Genomic DNA, 27,003 nt, shown 5'->3' on the forward strand with positions numbered 1-27,003 from the left:
CATGAGGAAATTATAATTGGTCTTCGCACGTCCGGGCTCTAGAGTGCGAGATCGGATGGACAGTAGTAAAAAACACGGAGAAAAAAGGGTGAAAACCCCAACACTCACGCACCTGAAGGATGTTACAATAGGTCAAAGTACTGATCCCAGTGATAAACTCCATATATAAGCGTGCATGAAATAGAGCGATGAATGAAGTTACCCTTCATTGTAGAGAGAGCAAAGCAGTGCGAAAGAACAAATGCTCTTCACTTACCGGAGAAGATAACCTCCGAGAGCGCAAGTGCAAAACGATTCGTCTTATGCACTTTGCAGTACTCTGCACTAATGTACCCCAGGGAAGCAAGTTGAGTTCCGTGCTTTTTCATTGATTGACCTGAATCTAGGCATCGTGATAAGGTTTTTCGGACACTGCCATCGTTCGCAACTGTTGCTAGATGCTTTTAAGTCAAGTTTTGACGATGATTTAGCAGCATTTCATGGCGCATTGCTGTGTCTTGCACGCTTTTCTTTTTAACTGTTCCAGTAAGAAAGTCGTGCTAATAGAGATATGCGAATGAGTAATTTAGTTATCCTGTTCAATGGCAATCTCTAATCTAATCTAATCTCACACCAACGCAGCCAATTTTTGAAGGCATGCTGGAAAATGACGATTACTTGAATCAATCATTTTTCTTGTCAACGACCAGGCCAACTGCGCAGCATGTACCGCAGAGAGAATTCCCAGAGATTCAAGTGGAACCAGAAAAAATACCTAGTTCCATTAAACTCCTTGAAATCAACGGGAAGGAAGAAAGCGTGGACCTCCCGTGCCAAACACTTCCCATATAGATAGATAATGATTTATTTTTCAGTCGTTGGGAGTATCTTTGCTAATAAAGGTTAAGTGATACTCCGGACCCTCTGGGATGAACTAATGGCCTTTAGACCAGAAGCCAGACTGCAATTGGCCAAGGATATAGCGGCTTACTTCGATCTCTAAAAATAGATTAGTTTGACAAAAATATTGGTTTAAATCATATAATAATTGAAAATAAAGTCGGATGATTTAATGGTTGGCTAAAACCTCATTTGGAATGTTAGGACCTGAAAACCGCACGACTCCGCACCTCCTAGCTTGGCTACTCAATTATACAAATTGAAGTAGTTCCAGGTATGGCCACGTGGAGGCGCTAGGTAGGGGCTTGGGATGGCTAGAGATATGTTGGTCGCTTCTTCCTAGTTGCCTTCCCCATTTCACACCCTCACTCATTGTCGATTTGCATTCAACACCAAAGAAAAGTAAAGTCTTGGACTTGAACATATTTAAGACGTCATCTTTGTCTCTCAACATACTTCGCAATCGGCGCTTAGAGTACAGGGGCTAGTGCAGCGTTCCTACTGAGCTTAAGGTGTACCGCTTAGCCAAGATTCTAGTCAACACAGGAACACCGGCTTAGAAACTTAGTAAAACCACGAAAATAATCGAGGACTTCAAAGACTCTCATTGCCTAGCTTTGGTTGATTTTCCTTTTTATCCAGTTCGCTCTGGTTTGAAGGTTCAGCAATATCTGCGATCCACTGGGCCTGGCAGAAAAAAGTGGATTCCCCCGCTTGGGTAAAAAAAGTTATACAAACTTAATAAGCGTTGCTTCAGTGATCCTCCTTTCCCTAATTTTGCGCTCTTTCCTCTTCGCGTTTTGTCTCGCCCAGGAGATACTATCAATACCTTTGTTTCATTACTTTTTTCTACTGTTCCCCTTCATCTTGTGGAGAAACTACCGTTATAAAAAATAACTTTTTTATGTTAAATAACGTGGGTATGGTTTATTTAGCAGAACTGTAGAAAATGTAACAGCAAGCAACTTTGCTTAAGAAAAAAAGTTTCTATCCCTATCGGGTGTAGAATTATAGAGCGTAGGAGCGTAGAGAATTATAGAAACTCCTAAAAATTAGTTTTTCGTACTTAATTTTTGTTAGCTGCATTTTAGAAGAATACATCAGGCAATTATCAAAATACTCAAAATGCACGGTTTTGCAGAAGGCCGCAAATCTCCAGGACTTTTCCTTGCAAAGTTAACGCATATTTAAGCAATATTTTTCCTTAACTTCTCGAACCTATAGTACAGGGTAAAATGGGGCAAGTGGAGGCATGAAATCAGTGTTTCACCTTGAAGTTTAGGTCAAGTACTACAAAACTTTGTCCAACTGGTGTTTTTCCTAAAAATAATATGCTCTACGACGCTTGTTTCAAGAGTTATGAACTTTCGGAAAAGCGCTGACTCAGAAAACCGGAAAATTTTCCGTGAAGTTTTCTGGCAAAATTAGAGACACCGAATTTCTTAAGTATTGTATTCATTAATAAGTCCATAAATGCTAAATTTTATGAAATTCTGAAGTCATTCGACCTTAACCTGTACGATAATTTTAACAAATTTTAACAACAAATGCAATACAAACAACACGCAAAGAAGTCAAGAAAATGTTAAAAGCTCATAATGTCGTTGCAGCATGTATGAAAATATGATATGAGCAAACGTTATTGATAAACAAAATGACAAAACACACTGATCCTATGTTACTACCTTGCGGTACTCATACCTTTTTCAGAAAGTCCTAGAACTTCAAAACATTCCCTTTCTCTGTTATTGGGAACCTCAAATAGGTACGATGGTTCTCCGAAAAATATCGAGTCTAGAAGGCCACTCTCACTTCAGTTTTCGTGAATAAATTATCAAATTTTTTATCGGATGTTCAATATCTTTCAAAATTATCGTACAAAGTTTCGGTGGAAGTGCTCAAGAATTTTATAAAATTTTGTACATTGACATTGAGTCGTATAAAGACATGAACTATGATATTTAGAAAATTTGCTGTTTTCTCTTTTTTGTACAAAATCCAATAAAAATTTTCCGATTTTGTGAGCTTGCTTAATTCAAAAACTCATAGAGTCCAACAAAAAAAATTCTCGAGTTTGAATGTTAATTGAAGTTACCATAAATGAAGTCTAATCGTTCAACCAAGTTTCGTCTAGCTAAATTCGACAATTTTCGTATGAAGACCTCTTACGTTTTGGCAGTAAAATATTTCTAGTATCGAAGAAGTGTGCACAAATAACGCTGTTAAAGCTTTCAGTTGCGCTTGGATAGTTTGAAAATAGTGTTTGATTGGATCGAAACCTGAAAAACTCATTCAGGAAAGATTTTTTTCGGTTCAATTGCTCTACAACGTACCGTTCGTCGTGTAGAGATCCATCATTTTCCGAACAAACATTTCATTCTCACTTCACTTGATGCTGCAGTTGAACACCAAAATTCAGCACCGACTGGGGCTGTGCAACTGACTGCTGACAATACGGTTTCCTACTTTTTCGGTTAACAGCAGCCAGCCAGCCAGCCAGCTAGGTCTACCGAAATAGAACAGCAAACTTTTGCCTATTTTCATTTCCGCTTGCCTTGTTTTGCCTCGGAAACAATCCGGTTCCGGCTACGAAAACCCAGCGACATAGAAACAAATCAAAAGTCCAACAGAACAGAACCGACGAACGAGTGGAATTAGGAGGAAAAACTCAGCCCTGCCGGAGTTAGTTCGGAATTTCGGTATACTTTTGCTTCAACTTGTCGATATTTGCCCAAGCCGGAAGCTTGCTTTTCGGGAAGTTTTCCAGGTCACAGAGGAGCAAAAGTTTTCCCTAGCGAATTAAACAGTAAATACGACCGCAAAGCGGAGAAGCGCTGAATGTGATCGAAAAAATTTCATCAAGCGAAATGCTTAATTCTCCACCATTTTCACTGGAAATTTTTCGATTCGTTAGAAAACGGGCGCCTGCGGCGCTAAGTGCATGTAAACCCGTACTGGAGAGTAATGCGCAATATATCCCCATCATCAGTTAAATGACGAACGAATCAACGAAAGGTCGTACGACGACGCCGGGGTGGATTTGTTCAAATTTGAAAAGTTTTAATCATCTTTTGGCAAACGGCTTTACGCTGGGCTTAGTGTGCCCGACCGGCCGGGCCGGTCGGTAGTGTAATCAGCAGCAGTTTGCTTCCCATGCCAAGTTTGTCTTCGTTAAAAGTGGGCGACAAATTTTCGTTTGTCTACCTAGAATTGAGATAATTCACACGAAGATAGAAAAAATAATGGGGAAAACTCGATTCTAAAACAATTCAGAGACATTCCGCGATACCGGCGCCAACCGGAAACAATTAAATTATCTCCCCCCAAGGGGGGCGAGAGACCCTAGGAATCTTGCGTCAATTACCTACTAATTAACCTAATGGCTTCGTCGCGTTTTTATGGGCTTTTTGGAACTTTCCTCCTCGGGCGCGGCGGGTAAGCTCAACTGATTATTCTGCTGCTGGCCTACCCGTCGTGTTCGGATCAAGATCGCCCAGAACGATTTCACCTGACATCATCAGAGCACTTTGGCCCGGTGGAAAACTCCGTGAAAATTAGATTTTCGGCAATGTCATAAAACCAATCACCAGCACCAGTCACGTTCACGTTCGCTCAATTTGGTCCAAAGGAGGAGAGCTTATGTTTCAATCCGTCTGGTTTGGTAGAAAAATATTTTAATCATGACATGACATTAAGAAATGAAGAAACGTTTTGGCGAATTATAGCGACAATGCAATTATGTTTTTTCATTTATTTGTGACCCGCTTCCGAACTCTAAATTGGTTGTGACTAATTGGCGCTAAGCCATAACACGGTTCACTCTAGAAATTTGATAATCAGCCAAAATATTTTTCCAGACGTTTATTGTTCAACCAGATTTTGATTTCTTTTTTGCATTGTTTTGTGCGTGCACGTAATACTGTAAATTCGATAGCCGAAGCATCCTTTTTGCACTTAATTTAGGAGTTTCTTTTTCCAACCCGTAGAAAAATTCTCCACCTCCAATTCAAACACACACAATACAAAAAAGGAACAACAGTTTCCGACTAATTAGCAGCTTTTTCCTTCATCAATCCATTGTTGATTCCGTTGTTCGGGGCTCTGTTCGGCATCGCAGCGAAATGCGCCGGACAAACTTCACGGTACAATTCACAGCGCATTTCTTTTTTTGTTTTGAATGGAAAACAAAAAAGAAAGAGAAAAAATCCGTCCACCCCTCCCGGTTTGGGATATAAATTCTGCGCTAATTGTTATTCAATTTAAAGTTTTGTCATTCGGCCGGGGTTCTTCTCTCTGTGTTGCGAACGTTCTTGTTTTTTTGTATCTCAGGATTAATTCCGTTAGAAATTCGTTTAGATTGTTGCTATCCTCGTTTTTGTATTTTCCTATCTTGGGAGCCTTGTGTTAAAAAAAAGAAATACATTGAAGTTTTTTCTGTGCTCTCAACCTTCTAGAGAGTCAAACTTTAACCTGAAAATGAAAAACAGATGTGTTCCTAATATTAAATACTATAAAAACTTGCCATTCATAGTTGTATCCTTTCTTCTAAAATGGTTTCATTCAGACGCTCTGCAGAACAGAAAGTTTCCACAGTACATCATAATTTTGTTTTCCGTCTTTAAAACTAGACCTTTAGTTAAATAATAATAAAGAAGGGAATAATGTTCACTTTCTGTGTACAGTCGTCGTTTCGAAAACTGTCATTTTCGGGAAAATATTTGTATATGTTTGAGTGAACCTGAAGATGAAAGGGGGACTTTCCGAAACGTCGACTATAGACGGAAAACAATTATTTCGCAAGCAATCCATGAACCAAAGCCAGCCTTAACTTTGAGTAAAAATACGTGGTCGTTTTTCATTATCATCAGTTAGTAAAATACTGAAAGAAAATTGTGGTAATTAGGTTTAAGGTCCCAAGTTTTCCTAACGCCGATTCGAAATCAACCTTAATTGATAAAGGTGTTAACCTTATCCTATCGTTTACACAATCATACAAAATGATTGCGTAATACTCACTGGAATTAAGGATGAACAATATGGCATTTTATCAAAATTATCGTATAAAATGGGTCGAAGAGTCCAACAATTTCATGAAATTTTCTATACAGCAGTTAATGGACTTATGAACGTAAACATTTTATGAAAAATTTCAAGGTCTCCCATTTTCCGAAGAAATTTCTTGATTCATTTATTTCAAAAATTTATAAAATATCTGAAAAATGTTTTTGCGAAAAATTTTTCACGCCGGGGAAAAACTTCCAAGAAAAATAGGAAAAAAAAAAACTGTTCTAGCTTACGGAAAATTTTCAAAATATGCCTCATCGATTGCTCATCGATTTTTAGTCTTTTATTAGTCGAAATTTATGGTCGAAAAACTAACAATTAATGACAGCACATCGATCGTTAGTTCGTCGTTAGTTAATTAGAATTTTTCGAGAGTTGTACGTTCGTGTCCCGCCTTCACTTAGTCAGCATTTTTAAACCTTTAGATTTATCCAACTTTTCACTTTTCACATCTTCCACGAGAAAGAAAAGTCTGACTGCTAGATTCAATATAAAAGAATAAGAAAGTTAAAGTCTTCAAGTAGACAAAAAAAACTTTTTAATTTTTCCTAAAATAGAATGTCGTTTTTCCAATTTTTTATGGAGTTTTCATCGTTTCGAAAAATTTTGTGATTAAGGAAAATATTTGTCACAGATTGCTGCGAAAATTTCTCGCATTTTCACGATGAATTTTACGTTCTACGGTGTTTCGTTGTGAAACAACCAATGTTCGTCCAAGTAACAGTTTTTTTTGTACCCTATTAATGATATTCGCTTGCGTGCCAGATTTGAAGTTGAACTTGAAGGTGAAAATCTGATTTTAGAAAGCACGCACCGCACTACGAGCCGTGTTGCAATGTTCTGCCCCCTTTTATTATTAACACGCGCTTTATTTCGGTGCATTCTGCTGAGCCTTTGTGCTTTGTACCGAGCCCGAGTTTTCCAACAGCTCAGTTACGTATACAAAATATGAATGCATAAGATAGGAAATAGGGAAAAAATAACGAAGAATGAAATCATGCAAGGTTCGTTGGCACCGTGCCCGTCGGTACCGAGCCGAAAACCAAAGCACCGCGTTCTCCCAGCGCTGACACTGCGTTTAATTATCATTTATCGTTCCAAGCGGCGCTTATGAAAAGTTTGCTTGAAATTGGACCTAAAATTGGACACAAAATTTGCGACGAAGTTGCACTTAAAGTTGAAATTCAACTGAACTTGAAATTGGACGTCGAATCTGGCTTAAAAATGGACAGAAAACTTTACTTGAAATCGGACATGAAACTGAATTTGAAATTTCACTAGAAGCTGGACAATGGAATGAAATTGGACTTGAAATTGGCCTGAATTTCGGAGTTGAAAAAATTGAATTAAATTGAACTTGAATTTGAAATTGCTCTTGAAATCAGAAATTGTATTCGATTTCAAGTTACAGTGGGAACTGGAATTGACTTGACTGGACTTGAAATTGAAGAAAATCATACTTGAAATTAGACTTAAAATTGAAGTGGAAATTGAACATAAAACTAAAATCAAATTGAGCTTGAAATTGGAAATAAACTAGACCTTAAATCGCACTTGGAGCTAGACTTGAAATTGGAGTGGAAATTTGTCCTACAATTGGATTTGAATTTGGACCTGAAATAGAACATAAAATTGACCTTGAATTTAAAATTGGACTAGAAATTGCATTTGAAAATGGAGTTGAAGCTAGATTTAAAATTGGAATTAAATAAACTTGAATTCAATTTGGAATCAAATCAAACCCTAATTTACACTTAAATTTAAAATTAAATGAAATCAAATTGCCGTCGAATCTAGCTTGAAATTGAATATGAAATTCGACATGAAATTTTACTAGAAATCAGACATTGAATTTTACTAAAAATTAAATTTGTAATTTTACTTGAAACTTATCTTCTCATTAGAATTAAATTAGACTTGAAATAAGCCTAAAGATCAAAGTTTCTGGTGCGAAGAATGATAAACTGGATAAAACTGGGAAATTTTGGAATACAGGCCAAAAATATATTGAGTCGTTCAATGGCAGGTGGGACTCCAACCCACACTCTTTTGGTTGGTACCCAGATGTTTTTGCAACTCAACTACTGCCGCATGCTAGAACACCCTAGCACTATGGGCCAGAAATTAAAATTTCGGGACAAAAATATTTGCGGTTAAACGGCATGTCTCAGCTCAAAGTGGTCTTCGGCAACTTTTTGAATAAAAAATTGATGCATATTTTGAAGGAGTCGTCCAGTATTTAAGCGTTACTTAAACAACAATTTAAGCAATAACTTTTTGAGTTAACTTTTTTTCACCTTTTTGGTTTCAAAATATTAAAGATAAACCAATTTTAAGTAATTTTTCTGAATACTTGAAACTTCTACCTTCTACCCATTTTCAGCAATAGACTTTTGTTTATAAACGACCCCTCAAATCACATTTCTTCTTGTAACATGTTTATTTTCACAGACAGCTCAATGTGATGTTCTAGAAAATATTTTGCACATAAAATAGGAATATTTTTGCTGAGGACTGTTTTGCGTTTTCTGCATTAATTAATAAGATATAACTGATTTTAGGTTAAAAACCGTCTGATGAAAAATCCAAATATCTTAGCCATCTACAAGTATCTGCAATTAGTTTGCATACCAATTTGTAGGGAAATATTTAAGCTATCTGCCTGTATTTCAGAGAATACCTGGGAATACCATGGCTGGGAATACTTGGGAATAGTGCGGATTTTTTCATACATTTTATAACTTAATAAATATGCGTCCTAGCGTTAAACAGTCTTCACAGAAAATATGTATTTCAATATACTAAATAACTTTGTAGAACATTTGAAAGCAATAAAATAATCGTGTGCAAAATTATTGAGTGTAATTGATTTTTAAGTGCTCTTTTTAAACACATCATTATATTTCGTAACTGGAAAGAGATAGATAGCTACTTCATTCAGCAATGTTGCTTATTTTAGTATTTTCTGCAACTTTTGGAGAAAAATACTTTTTCTTAAATTAATATTTAAGAAAAAAAAGTTTGTATCACCCTAATAGGTGAATTCATGGTCACCCTAATAGTGCAGGAAGATGCGCTATATTTTATTATTTTACTTCTCCGATCCTTGAAAAAATACACATTTTTCATCAAACAGTTTTTAGCCTAAAAACAGTTATATCTTATTAATTAATGCAGAAAAAGCAAAGCAGTCTTCAGCACAGATATTCCTCTTTTATGTGCAAAATGTTGTCTAGAACATCACATTGAGCTGTCGTTGAAATAAACATGTTACAAGAAGAAATGTGATTTGAGGGGTCGTTTATAAACAATGGTCTATTGCTAAAAATAAATAAAAGGTAGAAGTTTCATATCTTCAGAAAAATTACTTGAAATTGGTTTACCTTTAATATTTTGAAACCAAAAAGGTGAAAAAATGTTTACTCAAAAAGTTATTACTTAAATTGTTGTTAAAGTAACACGTAAATATTAGACGACCCCTTCAAAAGATGCATTTTCATTTTTTCATTCAAAAAGTTACCGAAGACCACATTGAGCTGAGACATGCCGTTTAACCGCAAATATATTTGTCCCGAAATTTTAATTTCTGACCCATAGTGCCTAGCCCATGAACCGCGACAGAATCAAGTAAAACAGAGGCAAGTAAAACAGAAGAAACACACCCGATGTGGTGGGATGCACTGAACTTGACGCATCGACGGTTGACAACCGTCTGTCTTCTTAGTGGTGGTAGAAGCAAAGGGCAATCATACAAAAACAATTACCGTCGGCGGGAGACTGTATGTGTGCGTGCATAGAATGGTTAAAACTGGAGAGATAAAATTAGATATGAGACTATTCAATATAAGGGCGCGACAGTAGTTTAATTTCAAAAACATTTGGGTACCAACTTTGATAGAGCGTTGGTTGAAGTCCCACTTGCCATTGAATGACCCAATATATTTTTGGCCTGCATATCGAAATGTATCGGTTTCATCCAGTTTATCATTCTTTGCACTAGAAACTCCTTCACTTTACAAAAGCAATAGCAAAAGTTCACGTTGAACCGCGACAGACAACACAGACTGAGAATCGAAGTTAAAATTTTACTTAAAATTGGAATTATAATGAACTTGAGATTATAATCAGACTTGAAATTGGAAGTAAACTGAATGAAAATCAATTCTGGAATTTTACTTGAAACAGGGATGGAAATAGAACCTAATTTGGGCTTGAAATTATGTTTAAAATATACATGAAATCAGACTTATAATTGAACCTTAATTGGGCATCATATCTGGTTTGATGGTGAATATGAAATTTTATTTGAAATCAGACATAAAATTGGCGTGAAAATCTGAGTTGAAATCGGAATTAAAATGACCTTGAAATTCATGACCTTCACTTCATATCAGACTTGAAATTAAATTCGCAACTAGAATTAAAGAGGGATTTGAAATTTAATTTTAAATTGTGCTTAAAACTGTACTTGAATATTGACTTAAAATTTGAAATTTCTTAAACTTGAAAAAAGACTTGGAATTGGATTTTAAGTTGGATATAAGATAGAACATATAATTGACCTAGAAATTTTTACTTCAAACCTGGCTAATTTCAGATAGTCAATTAATAGGGCCATAAATTGCATTCGAGATTAAACTTGAAATTTTACTTAAAATTGCACTTGATACTTGACTTAAAATTGGAGTGTAAATTGGGTTTTAAAATTGAACTTCAAATTGGACTGAATTTAGTGTGCTCCAGCCTGAGCACGCCGGTATTGGGATTTATGATAAATTTGGGTCATTAAAACCGTCTTAAGAGAGTAATAAAACCTTCCTTATTTCCTGAGAGTGAAATTGGAAAATTTACCTTGAAATTCTCAGGGGAAATGAGTGTGTTCGAATTTTTAAAAATGGTATTCGTTTATAAATCCATCAACTATGCAAGTATGCAAAGTTTCATAAACTTTTGGAACCCTTTTTGGACCAAAACCAGTTTGTTAAACTCTTAGGATGGTATTCATAATATAAAAGACACCATGGGACAGCAACAAAACCCTAATTGTTATTGTTACCTTGGCATGATAATTGGAAATTTTACTTGGAAATTTTCTGTGGATGCGAGAGAACTCGAATTTTTTAAATATTGATTTCATTTATGAATCCATTAACTGTGTCATTTTATAAAATTTTGTGACCCTTCGGACCTAAACTATACGATAGTTTTGTAAAAAGGTCCCCTCTGAAAATTTGGTGAATGAATAATAGAATGGAGAATAAATTGTTTAAATGCAGAATTAAATAAAGATTATGCACTTTCACTAGTACAATGGGCACTTTATTAACTAGATGAATAGATCTGAGGTCATAGGGTTTAAGTTCCCAAATTCTACTAATAAAAATTTGGTGTCAGTGCTCCACAAATTTTTTTATTTTCAGTTCCAAAGAGTTTATTAATGCTTTGATCGTTAACACAATCATGTGAAGTTGGGGCAAATGACTGTTCAGCGGTTATTTATTTATTTATTTATTTATTTATTTATTACATCAACAGGCTATCACTATGCCCTAATGATATTTGAATTAATTAGAATTGTCTTAATGTTACGCTTGATCACTTCTCTCGACAAATTAAAGTCAAAACCTTCTGCAACTCTATTAAATAACCGAAGAAGCCCAACGGTTAAACCCTTAAAAAACTTACATAAAACTTTCTGGAATTGACAAAGAACAATACTCTCTTATCGATCACATCGTGTTTGTGATCGCCGATAGTGAAAGTATCGGGAATCGTACCAGACACACTCAACACATCAACACGAACGCTCGGCACACGTTCATATTCATAATTAGGTTACCATAATTAATCACCGGTTGAAATTGAACTGCCAATTACCGTGTTTGTTGAATATCGGAATGATTGAGTGCAATTTTTCACTTTCGTAGAAAATAGTTTTTAATTGGATGATTGTATCTGTATCTCTTATTCGCATTCACCTTCTTTCTACACCACACACACACACACGATGATCCACTATCTGGTTTTAATTTTGGCCTCCGGTTTTTTGTTTTGTTTTGTTCCACATTCTTTCTCTTCTAATAATCTATCACCTTCTATGCTTACTGATCATGCATTTCGGCGTTGCCTATTATTGCAATTATAATCACTTAACTTTAAGCGAATGATGATTTTGATGATGATGATGATGATGATGATGATGATAATGGCTTAGCGCTTTTATATGGTTTAAATTTTTATTTTTCATTTCCTCCCTTTCGTTCTACATATTTCCTTTACTGATTGCGCGCTGTTATTGTTCTTCGTTTGTGTTTGCTGATCGAAAGGCAATGATTGTCATTTCTACTATCCAGTGCAGACAGTTTGTAACAATTGTTTTGAACTACACTTCCCCACTTTTTCGGTTTATAATACATTTATTACCAGACCAGTTGTTTTCCATTTGATATCGTAATGAATCAGCTTTGAGTTTCACTTTTACTCGTATAAATAAATATATATATTTATCAAATTAGAGTGCAAGTTATGTTCGTATGGTATTAAAACAATCAAGAAGCGTAAAATCCAAACCTGCTAAAAGAGAGCAACTAAACCAAAACCTCTGTCAGAAAGACCAATTAAGACTCGAGATTTTTTCGCTGAAAAGTATATATATACAAAAAAAGAGAATAATATTTTTTGTTGCACGTTGTTTTTGAGCGGACCGCTGTTTTTAATGCATGTTTCTTGTTCTGTCCTTTTTGCATGTAGGGATTCGGTTTTGTAACATTCGCTAATAGTAGCGATGCGGAGCGAGCACGCGAACGTCTTCACGGCACTGTGGTTGAGGGACGCAAGATTGAGGTGTGCATGAACAGATTTTTTTACTACCCCCCAAAAACCCGTCCTTTTCCCCGATTCCCCCGTCCCAAAACGATGAAAAAAAATCCTTCAGTTTCGAACTGCTGATCCTCTATTTCTTACTATATACACATTAGATATTGTTTAGCTGTATAAAATATTTCCCTAGAAGCTCCCAACAACTACAACAACTAGAAGTACTAATTATTTTGCTAGTTTTTTTTACCGACAAAATAACCACCTCAGAGAAACAATCACCCAGCCAGCTAAATGAAAACATCCTCCACCATATATCTATATAGTGGCGAATTTACTACTGCTCGGAACGTTGATCATGTGGCTGCAACCGTTATTAGTGCTTGAAAGTAATCATGTAATATTGACATAATAATAATAACTTACTATTAATAATAATGAACAGTAGCTGTCTGATAATTGGTTCATCCTTGCATCCTTGCGTAGCTTCTTAGTTGGCGGTTGGAGGTTGCCATCATCCTGTGGAGCGATACACGGAAACAAACTAATAAACCTTTACCATAACAGAACAACAACAACAACAACAAGAACCACAATAGAGTCGGTCGGTGGCGACAATCCGGACGACAAAGCTCTACTACTACTACTAGCTACACATAGCTGATTGCGTGCCCTAGTTTAAATGCACTTCAGCCCGTGGTGACTTTCTCAAAACGGTAGAAAGCAATATCCAGCTCCTTCACTGGCAGTTACCACACTATACTACGTCAGACACACACACGACTATAGGCGAAGAGAAACTGAAACTTTTGTGAACAAGCTTCTGTTGCTATCTTTTGGGTATTGTGTATTGCATACGGTTCGAAGTGGTCGAAGTTTACCGCCAAGGGCGATAAGGAAATTCACCGGGATTAGCTTCGGCGAAACATTGCTTCGGGACGGTGTGAACGTCAAATTTTAATCTATGGATTGTCTCCTTGTTCCAGCAGCATCTTGGTCATACTTTACGTACGTAGACAATGTTTCTCACATTGTTCCAATTGTAGGTTTTCTACTTGAAAAAAAGTAAAAAATATCTTGGTTTTGACAGCAAAACCGACAGTTCCAAAATAGTTCAAAGTATTTCATTGTATGGTAGTTTGTACGTGGAAAAATGTTTTTACGCTTGGGACTTCATTCTGGTATACCACATTTTTACGCGTTCGAGCCTGGAGTCCATAATAAAAATCCAAATAAATCACATTTGATAGTAATTTTCTGATGTTCGCAAATTTTGGAATTTGCATAGTTTTTTATACGCGATTTTGGAATTTACGGAGATGTTGTTCTCTATAAGTCTATTTTTACGCGTAGTTCTGGAACTTACGAGGTTTTTTTTTACTCGAACTTCGGATTTTACAGGATGTTTTACGCGAAATTCGTAATTTACGCGCTTTTTTACGTGAATTTTAGAATTAACGCAGTTTTGATTTGTATCGAAATGTATCGTAAGCGACTTGTGCATCTTTTCATTACAAGATGTAAACCTTTAGACGATTAATTTGGTAACCACTCTTGTTGTGGAGATACCACGTGAATTAGCACTTCAAACAGACATAGCTAAAAGCATTTCTATACTCAATAATATTAACCAGAAACTCTTCTAGCTATAAAAGTATATTAAATTGAGAGTTTACTGAGTATCGCTAACGGAGAAAGCATAACAGAATTTATTTATAAGCACACAGGTTAAGCATAGATATAAGCAGTACACTAACTGTTTATTAGCATTTCTGGCGTTTTTTACTGCACGTTGCTGTATATTAGCTTTTTGACTGCATAGCTGCTGTAAATTTTCATCCAAAATTCTTTTCAAATTCTTCTTGTCAGTAATCAATTGCCAATTAGCATTGTCAGTACTTCAAGAGAATTAGCAGTAAAGTAGCCATATATCTTGCCAAAGTAGCTTTCAAGTAGCATTTAGGGTGACTTTAGTGCTTATTGGTTGGCATTTGAATTGCCTTGGTAATGCTTAGTGGTTACCTAGACAGGGTGTGGATTTTTTTTTCAGAAAAAGTTGGTAAAACAAGAATATAGAATTCCGGCAAAAATCAGGCAGTTATTTGGTCCGATACAAAGATAGTTTTTGGAGAACATCTCATCTTTGAACTCTCTGCATGTAAAATATTGGTTGATGTGCCAACTTTCAGTAGGACAACAGAATCAGACAAATTTATTTAAATATCTGGTAGATTTTTGCTTACCTTGTTTACAATTACTACAAGTATTGCAATTTTTAGAATGCTCAGTTTCACTTTTTACGCGAATTTTAGAATCTACACGAGCTTTTTACGGGATTTTTTCAAAATTTGCGCAGTTTCTGTTTATGTGAATTGCGAAATTAATGACGTTTTTAGGAGAATTTCTTAATCTACACGGTTTGTTTTTGTGAATTTCGCAACTTACGCAATTTTATGACAAATTTCGAAATTTACGCTGTTTTATCGCGATTTTTTTTTTTATTTTTTTTTTTTGAAAAAAGGTCTTTTATCTCAACATCTCCAAATGCCGCTGGGCTACATTCGATCTTTAAGTCTTCATTCACGGCACGCACCTCTTTCTAGTAGCTTCGACCAAATGAAGGGCAATATACCCTACTTTTCTCGGAGTACTGAGTACTTTTCTTGTGGATTGCCTTTTCAGGGTATTGCGGTAAACATGGGCATTTCTTTAATTTCCACAGTTAACGTCACGAAAATTAAGATGATAACCTAATTTATTAAATGAATATGAATATATGGTACTACCACCTGCCTTAGCAGAACATTCGTTCATAGCAATGAGCTTATCATGTCAAAAAGAGTTGAACATATTCAACGATTGGTCATGCTTCCCAACTCTTGTATGAAGGGCCAAAAGAGAATTGGTCGATAAGCAATATCACTTACACGTACCAGGGATTTAGAGAATCTCCTTCCAAGGGGTAAGTCACCTGAGTCAATCGTTGAATAAACCGTCTTAATGCAGAATGACTCCAGCAGGTGGGGAGAAGAGCCCGCTCATTATCCACGATGTGTTGTTAATCGAGCCATGATTAACCCTAGAAAGTTGACTGTTTCACTCTCCCTAGGCCCACCGCTTCAAACAAGTGCTCTGATGGTCCCTCGGGAAGAGGTCCCGATTCTAGTTTATTTATGAAATGTGGTATATATGGGTAAAAATAGAACAATCTCACCAGCAGTCCTTCGAATGGAATAGAGTTGCGTCCTTTTAGTTTCCATAAATGCTTCTAATAATTAATTTAATTTTTCTTCTGGTATCCAATATCCATGTGCAGTATTAACACTCGTCCAAAGTTTTCACTATAAAGCAGTAAATGCTTCATAAGCTAAAACGAAAAAAATAATTAAAATAACTTATATTATGCTTACCAGATCGTGTGGCTCCACCGTCTGCCCAAAACCTCGATTATGAGATCAGGCAGCCGGGAACCACACAGTATCGCACCTCCTAGCTTGGCTACTCAATAGAGCATTACCGGGTATGGCCACGTGGAGGCGCTAGGTAGGGGCTTGGGATAGCTAGAGCTATATTGGACGCTCCTCATTTGCCTTCCCCATTTCATACCCTAATTTATTTAGCCAAAACTATAAGAAACTGCTGTTGTTAACAAACACCTAAATGTTGGATTGTATCTACGTAGAAAAAATCTTTCTTTTGATGAGAAAAGATTGAATCTATCCCAGCTGAAACCATGCCCTGTAAACAAATACCCTGTCATTGGATTCCTCATGAAAATAGCTTATTTGTGGCCTAAAAAGATCAATTTTATCCCAGTTGAGCTCGGAAATATATATATTTACATCTCTTCATATCGAGTAAACTAGAGTAAAATGTGCACCACACCATCAGAATCCTTATAAAACTATATTTCTTTTAGCATCAGCAGATTGAACCTAGTTCAGCGGTATTTTGAAATCTAACCTAATCTAGTCTCACACTAACGCAGCCAATTCTTGAAAGACGTATTTCACGCCAACTCGACCAAAGCACTATGGGCCAGAAATTAAAATCTCGGGACAAAAATATTTGCGGTTAAACGGCATGTCTCAGCTCAATGTGGTCTTCGGCAACTTTTGGAATAAAAAATTGATGCATATTTTGAAGGGGTCGTCCAATATTTAAGCGTTACTTAAACAACAATTTAAGTAATAACTTTTTGAGTAAACTTTCTTTCATCTTTTTGGTTCCAAAATATTAAAGATAAACCAATTTCAAGTAATTTTTCTGAAGATACCAAACTTCTACCTTTTACCCATTTTCAGAAACAGACCTTTGTTTATAAACGATCCCTCAAATCACATTTCTTCTTGTAACATTTTTATTTCAACAGTCAGCTCAATGTGATGTTCAAGAAAATATTTTGCACATAAAAGAGGAATATTTTTGCTGAAGACTGTTTTGCTTTATGTGCATTAATTAATAAGATATAACTGATTTTAGGTTAAAAACCGTCTGATGAAAAATCCAAATATCTTAGCCATCTACAAGTATCTGCAATTAGTTTGCATACCTGGGAATACCTGGGAATAGTGCGGATTTTTTTTCATACATTTTATAACCTAATAAATATGCGTTCTAGCGTCAAACAGACTTCACAGAAAATATGTATTTCAACATACTGAATAACTTTGTAGAACATTTTAAAGCAATAAAATAATCGTGTGCAAAGTTATTGAGTGTAATTAATTTTTAAGTGCTCTTTTTTAATACATCATTATATTTCGACAACATGTAAGAGATAGATAGTTACTTTAGTTACTATAGCAATAGTTACTCAGCAAAGTTGCTTATTTTAGTATGTTCTGCAACTTTTCGAGAAAAAACTTTTTTTTTTAATTATTTAAGAAAACAAAAGTTTGTATCCCTAATAGGTGAATTCATTGTCACCCTAATAGTGAAAGAAGAAGCGCTATATTTTATTATTTTACTTCTCTGAAGACACCACCCTTGAAAAAAATACACATTTTTCATCAGACGGTTTTTAATCTAAAAACAGTGTTATCTTATTAATTAATGCAGAAAAAGCTAAACAGTCTTCAGCAATAATATTCCTCTTTTATGTGCAAAATGTTGTCTAGAACATCACATTGAGCTGTCTGTTGAAATAAACATGTCACAAGAAGAAGCGTGATTTGAGGGGTCGTTTATAAACAAAGGTCTATTATTGAAAATGGGTAAAAGGTAGAAGTTTGATATCTTCAGAAAAAATACCTAAAATTGGTTTATGTTTAATTTTTTTGAGACCAGAAAGGTGAAAAAAAATTTACTCAAAAAGTTATTACTTAAATTGTTGTTAAAGTAACACCTAAATATTGGACGATCCCTTCAAAAGATGCATCATTTTTTCATTCAACAAGTTGCCGAAGACCATAATAAGCTAAGACATGTCGTTTAACCGCAAATATTTTTGTCCCGAAATTTTAACTTCTGGCCCATAGTGCAAAGGTTGGCACGACCCTTTCAGAACTAAAAAACTCAGAAATTGACGAAATTTTTTTCTGAAGATAGATAATTATGTGGCCTGCAAGTCTTTGTTTGAATTAAACTTCTTGAAATCAATATAATTAATTAATTTATAATGATGATAATAATGATTAATTTATAGTCGTTGGGAGTATCTTTGCTAATAAAGGTTAAGTGGAGATGAACTAATGGCATTTAGACCAGAAGCCAGGCTGCAATTGGCCAAGGATAGAGCGCCTTGTTTTGCTCTCTGAAGATAGATTAGTCTACCAAAAATATTAATTTAAATAATATAACACTTGAAAATGAAGTCGTGTATTCAATGGTTGCCCGAACTGAAAACCACACGACCCGCATCTCCTAGCTTGGCAACTTAATTATACAAATTGAAGTATTTCCAGGTGTGGCCACGTGGAGGCGCTAGGTAGCGGTTTTGGATGACTTGAGCTATGTTGGGCGCTTTTTCGTAGTTGCCTTCCCCATTTCAGAACCTGGCTCAGTGGAATTTTCAAACATCTGGTATCTCAATAAAGATAAAATGCTTTTAATTATATGATTCACTGCCCTAAAGTAAAAAAATTGCTTTCTTATCAATTTTTACACTACGTGTAATCGAAATGCAAGGATCAAACTGTGGCATCCGGGATGTCCTGGACCTAGAGGATGCCTGGAATGTGTAATGTGTGTTAATGACACATTATTTGTTTGGTTGCCGGTAGCGTGTAAACAGCACAGAGAGAAAATGTCGAAGTCGGTTGACAGCTTCCCGCGTAAATGGGATAAGAGTCAGTCAGTCGTGAGATGGTGAACAAGTAAGATGCTACATTGGCGATCCTGCCTTGCTTCGAACGCTTCTGGCGTGTTCAGACATGAAAAGAAGATGGAGCATAAACTTTTCAAAGGCACGTTTTGGCCACTGGTCGATTAGATAAAAAAATTCCATACTCCCAGGTTGCGTCATGAGATTTTTTTTTGCAACAGTCTAAGGGAAAGTGAGACACGTGACTCACAGCCAGGATCCGCCAATGGAATAGATTGCATTTCAAAATAGATTAAAATTCAAATTTAAAATTGGTCTTAATATTGGAATTGAATTAGGAATTTAAATTTGGTTTGTAGTTTTATTTAAAATTGAAGTTTAAATTGATCGCAAAATTTAACTTAAAATTAGATGCGGATTTGAACCTAAAGTTGGACATTACACTGGACTGGGAATTGGGCCTAAAACTGGACATGGAATTACGTTTCATTTTGAAATTGAAAACTGAGTTAAAATTTTACCTAAAATTGAATTCAAATTAGACTTAAATTGATCTTAAAACAGGACATGGAATCGAACTTGAAATTGGAGTTAAAATTGGACATGAAATTGAACCCTAATGGGTCTGATGGAATGGATACTTTACTTTGGACATAGGATTGGATCTATGTTTACCCAACTAACTAGTTTATTCCAAAAACAAATTAAATGAATTAAATGAGGCTATTAAATGATATACCTCGAATTTGCGAGTTCTACCTTGAAAAATTATTTTGTTTAACATGAAATTGATGGAGAACGTGCCCCACACGTGCCTCAGTGTGTCCCAGGCTGGGCACGTTAGTGCTTACTGCAAAAAAGGAAGAATTTCATTAGAATATACCATCATAAAAACAATAATGAAAGCTAACATTTGGTTTAGTAACGTATTAAATTTGCTCAAACTTCTTCCTCCCACTAGCTTACCTAACTACGCTTCTTAATATTATTACACAGCTCTGACACAGTTTCCTGAGATAAATAAAGTGTATCAGTAGGTACAACTGTCCCGAAAATTTATACTCATTTATCAGGAGTAAAAGTAGAGTTTGAGTAAGAAACTTGTACTTGAAATCTAAGTTCAAAATGGAAACAAAATTTTCTTTGAATTGGAATCAAAGTAGATTTAAATTGGTCGTGAAATTGAACTTGAAATCTGAGCTGTAACAAGACTCTATAATTTTTATTTGGGCAGCATCAGTGCTCGAAAAAATTGACAGCCCGGCATGAAGGCGAATGTAAAACGCATTCAGCGCATAAAGTTTTACCCCTGGTAGTATTCATTCATCTGTCAGTCCATGGACATGACTACTGAACTGCTGACAGTGTTCATTTTTCTCAATTTTCACCCCTTAAAAACGATTCATTCATGAATTCTAAGTGCTGAATGATTGCTCGACTAACCTGTCAGTCAATGTTTTTTGCTCTTGACTGATATTTTAGATCTCAAAGTTTAGTTTTTTAAACTGTCTGCTATTTAAAATCAACCAAAATTTGACTGGAGGAAATTAATGGTCGAGAATGTAGAGAACATCACGAATATGAACGCAAGTAATTGGCTCGAATCGTTGGTGGTTAGGTTGGTAATGCTGAGTTCATTTCATCTGCACTAGAAACAGCAAAGAATGACCAGCATGTTGCATCAATTCAGGCGTGTTGCATAAATTGAATATAAAATTTCTAAGTACTGGGTAGCACATGAGAGGTATTTTAATCAATCTTAAACATGAGAGGTATTTTATTCAATCTGTTTGAAACTTTTTCTTTAACCCTCAATTGATCAACCGGGTACACCTGTGTTCTTTTCATATTTCATGCTCCGATTTCGGTATGTTCCGTTTTAAATAACGTCTAAAGGCTCCTGATCCTCGTTATTTAGACGAATTTGAGTAAATTCAATCATTTCTACAGAAACATGATAGAAAAAATTAAGCTTTGGATCGTCCAAGTCTAATACCCCGGATTTAAAAGGTATGAATTTGTTAAAAATGATTTTTGGAACCACTCTAAGTCAGGAGGAGGAGTTAAAAGATAAAAAATACAGTTCTTAAGTTTTTACAAATCGAAGCACGCAAAGTTTGAACAAAATCAGAGCAAATCATGCTCGTTTTTTTCTTATTTACTTGTATATGACTATACGCGGCCATGGCGTAAATTACTTTGGAAAGGGAGGAAGTGTCTAATGTGAAGAATGATTAATTGGAAGAAATGGAAAATTTCGATATAGACCAAAAGTATATCGGGTTGTGCAGTGGCAAATAGGGCTCGCACTCACGCGCTTTCGGTTGGTACTCGAATGTTTTACTCACTAAACTACTGCCGCCCTCTACTGGTCTGATACCCAATTTAGTTTCATCATCCCAATTCTATCATTCCCGTATATACACCACACACTTCCCATGCGACGATATTATTTTTGTACGACTGCTCTTTTGTTTCTACTACCGAGAAAATATTGTTGTTATCTTGTTATCTACTCAGTTATTACGATACAAACAAAGCAGTGCGTTGCCGACGGTCACATGGCAAGCCTTAGATTAAATCCACCACTGGATGTTTTTTAATTTCTAGGGTGCGAGTACCACCTGCCATCGCACAACCCGATATACTGTTGGTTTATATCGAAATGTTTTATTTCTGTTTGCGTAGAGATGCTTCTAACTAGGATAAATTATGCTTGTGATAAATAATAACACTGACGAAACAGAAATTCTCATTTAACTTAGTTCCAACACGATTACTACAACGGAACAATGATTCAACAGAACAATTCTCATAACAGATAATGCGTTCCTAACCTTTAGTGTTCGGACAGAATTGTGCAATTAAGCCACATTGTCTGTGGCTTCTAATTTATACCTGCTGCCTTCTGAACACAGTTTTGCTGTGGTCATTTTATTAAGATTCTTGCTAGAGCTGCAGATGCATTAGCCATAAAAGTTTCGACCGCAAGCAGAAGCACAAAACAGGTGCTCTCCTCCGGGTCATCTAAATACGACGCTAGGACGATCTTGCTCGTCTAACCAACAAAGTTGAGAAGGAAGGTTGAGTAATCTCATATTCTTCCGACCGCAAATTTTATTCTTTTGACCAGCAAGCAACCTTCCGGTTCCATTTTCGAATCATTAAGTTTATCATAAACTCATGCTAGTTTGTTTCGGGGAGGAAACGACTTTGCAACCCACTTTTGCAGCAGGGCAACTTCTTCATCGTCTCATTTATTTCCTTTCATTGCATAATTTAAATATTTCCTCAGCCCAAATTAAGGATGAACCATTTATCAAACAAGAACAGCTTCTATGCAAGAAACAGTAGCAGCAGCAGGAGCATAACGGTTGCAGCCCGAACCGACAGTACTAGTAGTAGCCGCAGCATCCAGGAGCCGCAAAGAAACAAGACACAGCATCACATTCTCTCATTCGGTCGTAGCAGGATTCTCTATCTAGTGTGCACTTCACCACCAACCACCTACCGGGTGGTTTGTTGGTCGGTTGGACCGAGCAATTCCAAGAAAACGAAACAATGCGCAACATTTTATGCTCAGCACAGGCTTCCTCCGCTAACTAAAAACGTGCTCCACAACGACGCGACAGTGCAGTGTGTGCAAGCTTTAGCCGTTGTGGCTAAAATATTTCTTGTGACAAAGTACTTCCACCGTCCCACGCCGCGCGCGCGCCGCGCTAATCACTGTCCTTTCCGTCGCATCCTCGTCGGAATCCGATAGAAACTACACCATGCGAAAACGAAATAAAAAACGGAAAATCCCGTTCTTAGCACGTTTCCTCACGGTTGGCCGACCGGCCGGCTGGCATGGCGCGGGGACCATTAAATACAGCACGATAAATTCTCGCCGGAGCGCCGAAAATTACGGCACCGTTCACACGTTCTTAATCCAGCGGGAAAATGTGACGCTTTTATCGTGTCCCTGCCTTCCCTCTCCCCATCACCGTCAGTCACCGTCGTTCTACCTTCTCTTCAAGTACACAGTAAAATAATTAGTCTTCTCGTTGGGTGATTTCCTCCCAAAGTTTTGCTTCCAAGTATCTATATGTGTGTCTAGTGATTTTCAACACCCCCCCAAACTCCACACCCTATACTATAATAGTAACTTTAAATTTACTTATAAAACCGAAAAGTCATGCAGTGTTGCCAGTTTCTATTGTAATATTTTTAAACCATTTATATACTGATATTTGATTGAACCGAACCGAGCAAAAGCAAAAAATTAAACAAAAAAAAGTACAGTGATGTTAGTTAATATAAATATGCCTTTAACAAATTCTTACAGCGAAGCTGGTGCCATCTGTGTGCGTGCGGATCTGTGCTTCGAGGACAGGTGCCGCCCGGGGCGGGTGGGGCAAGCGTTTTTGTTGTTGTTGCTGCTGTGTTGTGGCACCAGGTTCGCTGTGCACACTACCGCCTACTGGTTGAAAACGCACGTCGTTCTGAGTACTGGAAACCGTATTTACTTATTGCTCATATACTGCATATATTATTAATTATATACGTACATACATATGATTATATCCCAGTTTTTTTGGAGTGCTACTTTACTATAATTGCGAACGGTAAACACCTTTTTTTTCTTCCATTGAACATTATTATAAGCGTATATTTTGAATGAATCGCCATGTTTCTATACTTTTTTTTTCGTCAAATGCCACCCACTATTATGATCGTTGTTTAGTTTTTCCTTTTTAACTGTTTAGTAACTTGTTTGGTTTTCCCGTTTCGTTTGGACTGCATTTGATTCGGTCAGTTTTTTGTTTTTGCTGGTGGAAAGTAAAGTAGTGTTCCGGATCGCCATCGACTAGATAGCTGTTTCGGTAATTTCCTGATAGATTTGATCTATTCTATTCTACTTTATTTTACGTTGATTGTTTGTGTTTCTTGACCTCTGGAACCAATGTGCGTAATTTACTGATACCAGTTGCCTAATTCTGTTGTTTTACTTTTAGAAACTCTTAGGTTACCAAATAATATTTGCGCATAATTTCTTGGATCATGGCAGCATATGAAATATTTGTCTATTTTTCTTTAGTGTGATGCAAGTTGCTACTGAGAACGGAGTATTACCCAGTTTTACCTTAATTTTTGAGTTTGACGTTCGATCGTTTCCGACTGCTACTTTTATTAACCGTACTATTAATTGAAAAAGAAACACAAGTTTGTTGGTGTCTATTGTAAACAATACCTAAAAGTATCCCTTAAATAGCAAAATAACAGAATCTATTGTAAACCGTACAAAACAGACAAATTAATCTCAGTAAAACGGCGTAGGAAATAGTACAGCACATATGCCATCGACCACCTTTCTCCCCTCCCGTAAGCTCTCACTCTCACCCTCTCTCTTCTCTCTTACACACTCAACACACTGACTCTTCTCAAAATAATAAGTGTTTTCACCTGTGTTGCTTAATTTAAACAACATATCCACCTATCTTTGTTGCTCACCCTTAAGCAAAGGGAACCGAACACACACTCCTGAGCGAAACGCGCTGCAAATACATATTCGCTTTTGCCACAACAAAACACCTTTTCTTCAGTTACGCGCGCCTAGTATATTGTTGTTCTTTCCTTTTCTCTAGTTTTCTCAGAATTTTAACAAATTTCCGTTTTCACATATTATACCCGCACACCGATTTATACACCACCCGCTCAGAGCGGTATTTCTCTCTATCTTACTGTAACACGCATTCGAGCATTCGTGAGTTTATTACGGTAACACAGACTGGCAACAAGAGAATGTTTAATGGCTGAAAATTACGACAGAATACAAAATGCCTATTAATATGGTTAAAATGTTCCACTATAAATATTTTGTATAATTTTATGCATTATAGTTTGATATTCAAACTTCGGCAAAACATTAAATATATCACAAAAGACTGAGAAATTGTTGTGATTTGATTGGAAAAACAATCAAAACATTTTAAGTCTTCAAAATCTTATGACAAATCGCTATTTTATTTTTCCCGACGTTTCAACCTCCAAGTTAGGTCTTCTTCGGGGTTCTGGAAAAGTGTAATTTTTTCAATAATCCAAAGATTAAAAAAAATTAAGATTGAGGCGCATGCAAATGTCGAAAAACGTGCATTTTTAATAGCTTTAATAGCTACAAATTTACGTGACTATTTTCTTCAATTCACCATTTTTAATCCCACTCTATTTTATGAATTATCTTGCCAATCATCTTACCAATAAGTGGTGAATAACAGACAAGAATTCAGACAAAATGATCGAGTTTAGCCAAAATTGCTGGATCCAACCAAAATGATCAAATTGGGTCTAACTGGTTAAATTTAGAGCCAAAACATTACTAAACTGAACTGAATTTTAGACAGAATGGCCGAACTCGGATAGAAGTGCAATTTAGCCGAATTTAGCTGAACTTCGCAAAATTTCGACTTTTTTTTACTGAAATCCATTTATTCACCTTAGTTTAACTATTTTAACTTGGTTGAATTTAGCAAAAATGGCCATATTATACCAAAACGGTCGAATTAAAGTAACCGAATTAGTTAACATTTACGAAATTTGTCAAAATAACCGTTTTGGCCAACGGCCTAAATTGTCAATTTCAGCTAAACTTGTAAAATTTAACCAAAATAATTAATTTGAGGCAATCAAGTTAAATTTAGTCAAATCAAATGGTTGAATTTAACCACCAGAACAGAACCGAATTTAACCAAAGCGGTCAAATTCAGCCGAAATAACCGGCAAAATGGTTCAATTGACTCAATCGACACTCGAGATTGGGCAAAGTAAATGAAAAAAGGATGAATTAAGCCAAACCTGTCAAATAGCCGTTTTTCGTCAAATTTGTTGAATTGAGCTAAAATGGCTGAAATATGGTCAAACAATCAAATTAATCCAAAATTAGGCGAAAAAATCGAATTGTAACAATGGTCAGATTTAGCCAAAATGACGTTAGCGAATCAAAATTCTCGATTACTGCTTCAAAAAGACGTAAGTGATATTGAGAAACTCTCTTTGGTGTCCCTCTTTTCCGATTATTACGACAGCAAAACGGTATTTAAGAGAATTTTTTCGAAACATTAGCTAACTAGTGACACCGGTTGCCGCATTCATTCAAAGCTGACGTGTTAAGGTGCATTGATATCGCCGTGAAAAGTGGAAGAGAGCAGACACGAAGAGAGTCTATCAAGGTCACTTACATCTTTTTATTTGTTTATTTGTTTATTTGTTTATTTACTTATCCTCAACTGACTGATTGTCTTATTGTGGTGAATGGGAAAAGCCAATTTGAGTTGAGAGCATTACAACCATTCTCAAATTGGCATAAAAACCCAACCCATTTTTGAAAAAGCATCCGAGAATATCGTCTGTCAAAATGATCAAGATTAGGCAAAATAATCAAAATGCCACCAAATGCTCGAAGTCAATTAAAAAGGTCTAATTTCGGTATATAGACATATTCTTCCTCCTCTTACTCGGGGCAACATATGGTGACAGCGGTGGGATAACCACCAAATCCAAATTCCAAAAATTTTTATTTTTACAAGTAAATTAAAAAGATAATCGATTATACCGAAAGAACGGTGTTTTGTAGTGCAAAACTCTACTTCTGCGTCTTGAAAACTTTGAGTATATTTCATACAATTTGGCAGGTAAATTTCCAACCTAATTTCCACTTAATTTTCCATTCACCACTGATAATCGAGTCTGGCTAGTTGAAATGGCCGATTTTAGCCAAAATGGTCGAAATTTAGCAAATAACAATTGAATTTTGTCAAGATAGTCAAACGTAGCCTAAATTATGGATTGTCAAAATGGCCGATTAAATCAAAATGATCGAACTGAGCCAAAGTAGTTGAATGATTTAACTCCTTCAAAATGGTTAAATTTGTTCGTAATGAGTCAAAATGACCCAACTAGATTATAATAAAGGCAAAGAATTGAATTGAATTAAGTCAAAT

At 36.0% G+C, this 27,003-nt stretch overlaps 1 protein-coding gene across 1 annotated transcript in view; it reads left to right on the forward strand.

Moving 5' to 3' along the window:
* LOC128736825 (ecdysone-induced protein 74EF) overlaps positions 1 to 27,003 on the forward strand; it is a 423,088-nt gene that overhangs the window by 290,802 nt on the left and 105,283 nt on the right. Inside the window, exon 6 of the mRNA XM_053831318.1 lies at positions 12,694 to 12,786. Within this exon, the coding sequence (XP_053687293.1) occupies positions 12,694 to 12,786 (93 nt within the window). The remainder of the gene's footprint in view (positions 1 to 12,693; positions 12,787 to 27,003) is intronic.

Source organism: Sabethes cyaneus, chromosome 2, assembly GCF_943734655.1.
Source record: "Sabethes cyaneus chromosome 2, idSabCyanKW18_F2, whole genome shotgun sequence".
Taxonomy (NCBI): Eukaryota; Metazoa; Arthropoda; class Insecta; order Diptera; family Culicidae; genus Sabethes; species Sabethes cyaneus.